The 7,769-nt window shown below is 46.7% G+C and overlaps 1 protein-coding gene across 1 annotated transcript; it reads right to left on the reverse strand.

The window, feature by feature from the left end:
* Nucleotides 1-1,606: 1,606 nt before the first annotated feature.
* On the reverse strand, nucleotides 1,607-5,782 carry LOC108449781 (IgGFc-binding protein-like). Its single transcript, XM_017746905.1, has 4 exons — nucleotides 4,909-5,782; nucleotides 3,730-3,930; nucleotides 2,932-3,311; nucleotides 1,607-2,676 (listed from the first exon to the last, which is right to left on the reverse strand). The coding sequence occupies exons 1-4, from the start codon at nucleotides 5,141-5,143 to the stop codon at nucleotides 2,386-2,388; spliced, it is 1,107 nt and encodes a 368-aa protein (XP_017602394.1). The 5' UTR covers nucleotides 5,144-5,782; the 3' UTR covers nucleotides 1,607-2,385.
* Between the last annotated feature and the right edge of the window lie 1,987 nt (nucleotides 5,783-7,769).

The raw sequence follows: 7,769 nt of genomic DNA on the forward strand, positions 1-7,769 counted from the left end.
ATTTGTCCCATTTTACACCAAAAAAACCCATCCACTACCCACAAAATGCCAGATTTTGAGGGGGGAAATGGCAAAAAAAAAAAAGTTAAAAACCTTTATGCTTCTTTTTGCAGCTTTTATTTCAGAAGAATTCCAAGGGCTTTTTGCTGGACCCAAGTTGTTGTGAAAATATCTGGGAATTCTGCCAGGTCCTCTCGTATTTCTGGGAATTTTGGATCCCACTGCCAAGGTTTTAGTATTTGTTATTATTTTTGAGGTGAGAACTCGGAGATTTGGGGACTTCCCAAGGCAGGGTAGGAGACACCAGATATCCTGCTCCCATGGAGGTAAATGAGAAGGAATTGGGAGTCCCCACCCCACAGTCTGGGTGGTCAAGAATCCAGGTGGGAATAGGGAAGAAACAGGGAAAAAGAGGTGGGGAGGGAGTGAGGGGTGATTCAGCATGGACAGGGGAGACTGGGGAGGGAGGGGCTCAGTGTGGGGAACAGTACCCCAAGCACTGGGGTCACGATGACCTGAACTTTGGGGTTATAACACCTCAAAATTGGGGGTCACATTGCCCCACGCTTTTGGGTCTCATTGTCCGAAACTTTGGGGTCACACTGCCCCCCATTTTGGGGTCAAAATGTCCCACAATTGGGGACCACAATGCACCACACTTAAGGGTCATGATATCCTATGCTTTGGGGTTAAAGGGCCCCCCACGTGGGGGTCAGAGTGCCCCACACTTATGGGTAACAGCGCCCCACGTTTGTTGTCACATCGTCCCAAATTTTGGGGTCACAGTGCCTGACACTTTGGGGTCAAAGAGCCCTACACTTGGGGGTCACATTCACCCACTCTTTGGGGTTGCAATGTCCCTCACTTGGAGGTCACAATGCCACACACTTAAGGGCTACAGTGCCTCACACTTTGGGGGCAAAACACCACATATTTTGGGGTCAGAATGCCCTACACTTTGAGGTCACAGTGCCACGTGCTCTTGGGTCACATTGTCCCACACTTTTCTGTCAAGACACCTCACACTTGGGGGTCACAGTGTGCCATACTTTGGGGTCACAGTGTCCCACACTTTGAGGTCAAACACTCCACACTTTGGGGTCACAGTGAGTCACATATGGGGGCCTCAATATCTCACACCTGGGGGTCATAGTGACCCACATTTTGGTGTCACAATGCCCCACATTTTGGGGTAAAAACACTTGGGGATCATATCACCCCACACTTAGGTGTCATAGTGCCCCACTCTTTGGAATCACATTACACCACACTTTGGGGTCAAACATACCACACTCAGGGGTCACAGTGCTACACAATTTTTGGTTTCATGGCCCCAAAATTTGCAGTCAAAACACCGCACGCTTGGGTTTGTGATGTGTCACACTTGGGGGTCATGGTGTTACAATTTAGGGGTCACAGTGTCCTGGACTTTGGGGTCAGGAAGTCACATACTCTGGAGCTGCAATGCCCCACAGAGGGGTCCCAGTGCCCCACACTTGGGGACCACGTTGACCCACATTTAGGGGTAAGATATCCCTACCCTTTGGGATAATGACCCCCCAATTTTACAAATCAGCAAATAAACCTCAAATTCACACCCCCAAAAAGCCTTTAGAAGCGTTTATTGACTGTTGTATCAAAACCAGCCCTTGGCAAGATCCTTTTTGTATGGGAAAAAACATTGGGGTTTGGGTCTTTTTGACCTGAATTTGATCTATTTTTGGATTCTAGAGAGTGGATGGGATATCAGGGCATTAGGGTCCACACGGAGTTAATCCATTTGGGAAAAATCCAGGAAAATTTCATGGATTTGAGACAAAATCCAGAATTTTCCCAAATTTGGGGGAGTTTGAGGTGGATCCACCTACGGGATGGGATATACAGGAGCATCAACTTCTTGACAGATCTGGTGGGAGATGTGGCTGGAAGAAAGAGAAACGCATCATTTTGGGCAGAAATGGGTCAGTTTTGGGCAAATATGGGGAAGTGTTAAGCAAAATGGATTGTTAAATACGCAAATAATGGGTCATTTTTACACAAAAGTGGGTCAGCATTATGCGTAATGGCCTGATTTTGGGGAAAATGGCCAATTTTGGGGAAAAAATGGTATTTACTATGCAGAATGGCTCATTGTTGAGAAAAATGTCTCATAATTGGGCAAAAAAAGGCCCCTTATAATGAAAGATGGCTCATTTTTTGGCAAAGCAGTTGCTTACCCGGATCGTTCCCACAGGATCCTGCTTTAGTCGCTGCGGATGAAACCAAAGAAACTGGAAAATTCCTTCCAGGATCTGCCCAGCCCCTCCTGCACTGACATTATTGCCAAATACCTGGGCGGAAAAACAAATTTTTCTTGGATTTGGGGGAAAGCAAATTAGGAATCACTCACCATCCAGAAAAATCCTGGGATTTCCACATGTCCACCACTTCTCCAACACTCCGGGCATCACGTCCGTCTGGAAGCTTCAAGTCATCTCTGGGGTTTCCGTTGAAATTCCCACAGGAGGCACAGAGACAGGAGGCCAGGCCTGAGGTCACGGGGATGGTCGCCTCCCCGTCCTGGGTGATGGTGATGGACATCCCAGAGCGGTGGGTGATCGTGACATTCCCACGGGACGATGTCACAGTGACAGAGTCAGAGGTGGTGGTGGGGGGCTGGTTGAAGAGGCCATTGACCTGGGAAAATTACGGAAAATTACAGAAAATTACGAGACACAGGATAAAAAACCCATTTGTTCGAGAGCAAAGGGCTCTAGCTTGGCTAGAGCCAAAATCACTCTTTTTTTTTTTGCAAAAATGGCTCATTATGGGGCAAAATCACTCCACATCAGACAAAGTAGCTCACTACCAGGCAAAATCTAGAGAGATTTTTGCCCAAATCTCTCTAGATTGACATAAACCACCCAAAACCCCCTCACCTGCCCCACTCACCCACACCTCCATGTTGCTGTTGACGCTGACAACGCCCTCACGGACGAAGACGATGGCAGCTGTGGCCGTGGGGACATTTGTGTCACGACAGTTGCTGACCTCCATCACCACCTTGAACCAATCTGCTGCCTTCTCATTGCAGAGGGCTGACACCTTGTAGGTGCCACTGGCCAACAGGGGCCCGGCGATGCCATCAAAGGTGGTCAGGGTGGCTCCAGGCGTGACCCGACAGTGGCCTTCACTCCTGGCACACACCTGTGCCCCGTCATCATGGGTGAACACCTGGTCCTGGGGACACTGCGTGTCCCGGCACACCAGTCCCCGTGATGGGTGACAGTGGCATTCCTTGGAGCAGTTGTTGAAGGTGACAATCTCACCTGCTGGAACAGGAAATAACACAGGTTAAGCCCCATCTCCCAAATTTTGGGGGAATTTCCCAACTTCCAAGGGGGAAAATCCTAGAGAGTGAGAAATTCAGGTGGATTTGGGGGACTTTGGGCAACTCAACCAGTTCATGGTAACTTTTTCCCTGCTAATCACAAATTTTTCCTGTTATTTGTCCTTTTTCACCATTAATTGTTCCTTTTTCCTCATTAATTATTAATTCACTTTTCCAGGCTACTCCCTCAGTAATTGCCCTTTTTTTCCCCTGCCAATTGTCCTTTTTGCTGTTAATTGCCCTTTTTTCCCCCAGACCCTCTGGGACTTTCTAGATGGGGCAGCCCAACCCCCAACCTGATTCCCAGAAAAATAAGCCCACCAGTCCCAAGCCTCAGATGTACCCTGAAAAAAAAATGACCTTGGGGTAGCGCCCCCTGTGGGGCCAGCCACAGCGCTCGGGTGACACGCAGGTGTCCCCATCGAAGACAAACCCCTCGTCACAAGGACACCCCTCAAAGCCCCCCCAGGTGCAGGGGGCAGGGCCCACGAGGGCAGCACAGGTGAGGTCACAGGTGCGGGTGCAGAGCTCGTAGTGGCTGTTTGGAGGGCAGGACAGTGCTGGGGAAAAAGGGAGAAAACAGCATTGTTGGGACAATTCCAAAGTTGTGGGGGGGTTTGGTCAAAATTTGAAGGTTATCAGAAAAAAAAATTTTTTTTTTGAGGGATTATTTTTCAAAATGGGAGGCTTTTATTTGTTTTAGTTTATTAGTTATTAGTTTTGGCATTTTCATAAAAACTGGGGTTTTTTTCTTCTCAAAATTGGGTTGTGTTTTTTGAAGTTTGAGGTCACCATTTTTTGAAGTTGAGGTCACCATTCCTAATTGGCATTATTCCTCCATATTGGAGTGTTTTCAGTAAAATGTTATTCATTTTACCAAAATTGGGTAGTCCCTTCAAAAATTTTGGGGGTTTTTTTTCATGAAATTTGAGCTTTTTTTCCAAAATTAGAAGTCTTTCTGCAAATTCTTTTCAAAACTGAAGGGTGTTTTACAAAATTAGAGGAAATAAGTTCAAAGTTGGAAGCAATTTTTCAAAATTTGATTATTTTTCAAAACGGTGAGCAATTTTTTCAGATTTTGAGGCTGTTTTCACAATTGGAAGGTTTTAGTCAAAGTTGAGGGAGAACTTCCAAATTTTAAAGGAATTTTTGAGTAATGGGAGGATGATTTTTTAAAACAGAAGGGAATTTTTCTAAAATTCGAGTGAATTCTTTCAAAAATCGAAGGCTTTTTTGAAATTTGAAATTTTTTTCACTTTTTAAAGGTTTTTTTAATATTGGATGACTTTTCCTAAAATTTGAAGGAATTTTTGCAAAACATGAAGATTTTTTTGAAACTCGGGGGAACTTTTTCAAAATTTGAGGGAACATTTTCTAAAATGAGAAAAATTTTCCTCAGCTGGGGGAAATTCTTTCAAAAACTAATTTTCCCAATCTTGAGGGATTTTTTTTCCAAAACTTTAGGGTTTTTTTCCTAGGAGAAAAGATGGCTTTTGAGGGAAACAGGACCCAGAGTGAGGAACTTCTTCCTGGCTTACGGCAGAAGTCCTTTGTCCTCCACGCTTCGACTGTAGCGCCAGCGGCCTGGCAAGCGGCGGCGTACGCCTGCAGCGCGTGGCACAAGGCACAAGTGTGGTCCCCTCTGGCAGCACAGACGTCATGGACGCAGTGGGTGAAATACTCCACAGGGCTGACACGTGGGCGGCACCCCAGGCAACGGCCCTTCTGCGTCACAGGTGATGCCGCAGGATCCGTTCCTGCCATTCCTGCCATATGTCACCTCACTGGCAACATCACACCTGCTGCACACGCTGTTGCCACAGCCGTCAGTGCATGTTCTGTCCTTCTCTGGAACCTTCCAGGAGGTGACAAATTCCTGAGTGGTTCCTGCCAGCACCCTGCTGGGCAGCCAGAAGTCGTCACTGGGGTCCCCGTCATAGTCACCACCCAAGCCGCACAGCCGGCCACGGTAGACGTCGGGGACAGTGATGAGGAGGAAGGTGACTGTGTTGTAGAGAATGCGGACTCCTGCAGCAGTGTGGAGGATGGTGTTATTCCCCTCTTGGCCAATGCGGAGGTTCTTGTCCTCTGTCACCAGTGGGAGGGTGTAGCGCTCCGAGTCCGCCTGGAATGGGGACAGGGTGACACGTGTAACATGCAGTATAGAGTCACCACACCCACTCCATGGTGACAGTGTAGATGTGGAGGAAAACACCCACCCTCCTTATAATCATGACCTGGAAAACCAACAGATAAATGTGAAAACAGTCCTAAATGTTCCCCAGAGACACCCAGAAATCAAAGTTCTTCCCTCCATTCCCTCTCCCTCTGACTCCCCATGTTGTCTTCACTTTCCTCGTTCATTGTCATGAAGTGCAAAAGTCACCTCTCGGTATCACACGGGTCTGTTGCAGCTGGTGGGACACCAAATCCTGGTATCAAAATCCTTAAGGGTTCAAAAGCCTAATCAATCAAAAGAAGTCCCCTGTTCATTTCCCTGTGATCTGCTGAAGGAATGCTGGCTGCCATTCCCTGGCAAAAAAGAACAATAATTGAGAAAGAGAGTGAAAAAGTTCTATAAAAGAATATTAATTCTTGAGAAACAGTGAAAGGCAGGAAATCTTCTCTAGCAGTAATGAGGTTTTCACATTTTGGGCCCTTTTGCCCAGTGCTGTCAGACCCTATAAATCCTTTAGTTCCAATAGCCACAGAGTGACAGCTGTCACTTCTGGTCCATTCTTCTTTCTGTGAAGATGGAAGGGAAGGAATGCTGAAGAAAAATGAGAACCAGGTCCCACGTGGCTCTTGGCAGGCAGAAAACTCATCAAGCATGAGCTCAGTCAGGGAATTTCATTGGTAACAGGAGCTCTGCAGGCACTGGGGGTACCAGCAAGAAGGAAACACACCTCCCTCCAGAGGGGCTGGTCAGTGAATGACCTGAGCAGGGATGTGGCTTGCTCTGAAATACAATCTCCCTTCCCTGATTGTAGAAGCACAAGTGGCAGTGTCAGGGGAGCCCCAAGAAAGCAGAACTCGCTGCTAAGGGCATCATCTGAGATGTGTCTGAGTGTGTTTCTCCGTGACAGCTGCCGCCTTGGCTGACACTCTGTGGGCTCAGCCGAGACACCCCTGTCACTAAGGCTAAATAAAGACATAAAATCAGAGCTCCTGAGGTCTCAGCTGGGGATTCAAAGATGCCCGATGGGAGCCCAGCAGTCACTTGTCATCTGTGGAGTGGGTTCGTCATACGCACTGCTGGGAAAGAAATCTGTCAGAGACTTGTATATAAACACCACTTCAGCTTAAGCCCCCTTAAGAGCTAAAAATGTAAAGATTAGGGAAGAGCTCAAATGTGAATGTTGATCAGGACACACACTTATGCATTCCAAGTCTGGTGATGGTGAAATATTTGCCTAGGTGTAGACACGATTTCCATCTCACATTTTACACTGCCCGGTGCTTTGACTGGAGTATGAGTTTCCCATTCTTGGCAGAAATACTCACACCAATTGCCTGATTTGGCCTGACACCTCTGTATGCTTGTCTGCAGCTAAGAGAATGAAGACCAACAGGTGGCATTCTTATGGTCTGACCTGTTTTAATGTCCCACCACAGCAATAAACCCCATCTGTACCCCATAACCCACAGAGCTGATTCTGTCTGAGGCTGACCACCATCCAAGGAAGATGTCCCATCCTGTGTTCTTTGCTCTGTTGCCCTGTTGTAGAGGAGCATAGACCAACTCCTTCTGGGTTTTGTTTTCAAGGAAATCCCTTCCATGGTGTGCATGGCAAGATGAGCTGGGGATCACATTTCTTCTGGTTTTCCTGCTACCCGTGCCAGCTCAGCCTGGCTGAAATGCAATAGTATCACTGCCATTCCTCCTAGGGCTACTTCATAGATCCTCAGAGAGAAAATGATTTGTGCATCACCCTGGCCCTTATTAATCACTGCTAAGTACCTCTGAGGGGACAGTTCCACTGCAGGATCTCTTGCTTGTGTCTCTTTGTAGGAATGTGCAGAACGGCTGCAGCAATTCAGATTCACAACCTGCCTGAATGTTTAAGTAAAGACAACTCATTCCGTAGGTTTTCTCATATGCTTCCTGTGTAAAACGTTAGTTGCAATGTGGTTTCGACTTTCTGAACAGACAGCTAACACAGAATTGTCTCTGTATCAATGCTGCTGAAAAAAATATTCCAAATTTACTGCTTCCCTATGATTTTAGTTCACATTCAGTGAAATTAAGCCAGAAACCTGGCTGTTTTGCATCTTTAGGGTATTGTAAACAGCAAACTCACTTTTAATAAATAATCATCCAGTCAGGCTGAGAAAATATAAGACTGGGCTCTGAGCTAATATAAATCATAGCAGATATATGGAAATTGAACTCTGCGGT

This window comes from Corvus brachyrhynchos, unplaced genomic scaffold, assembly GCF_000691975.1.
Source record: "Corvus brachyrhynchos isolate BGI_N302 unplaced genomic scaffold, ASM69197v1 scaffold1071, whole genome shotgun sequence".
Lineage (NCBI taxonomy): Eukaryota > Metazoa > Chordata > Aves > Passeriformes > Corvidae > Corvus > Corvus brachyrhynchos.

What these genes read in the sequence shown, in the direction of transcription:
- LOC108449781 (XM_017746905.1), bottom strand. Translation starts at nt 5,143, where the DNA reads ATGGCAGGAATGGCAGGAACGGATCCTGCGGCATCACCTGTGACGCAG. An exon ending in CAGGGGGCGCTACCCCAAGG is followed by an intron (nt 3,312 to 3,729) that starts TCATTTTTTTTT and finishes TTCCTGTTCCAG; the next exon opens with CAGGTGAGATTGTCACCTTC. An exon ending in ACAGCAACATGGAGGTGTGG is followed by an intron (nt 2,677 to 2,931) that starts GTGAGTGGGGCA and finishes TAATTTTCCCAG; the next exon opens with GTCAATGGCCTCTTCAACCA.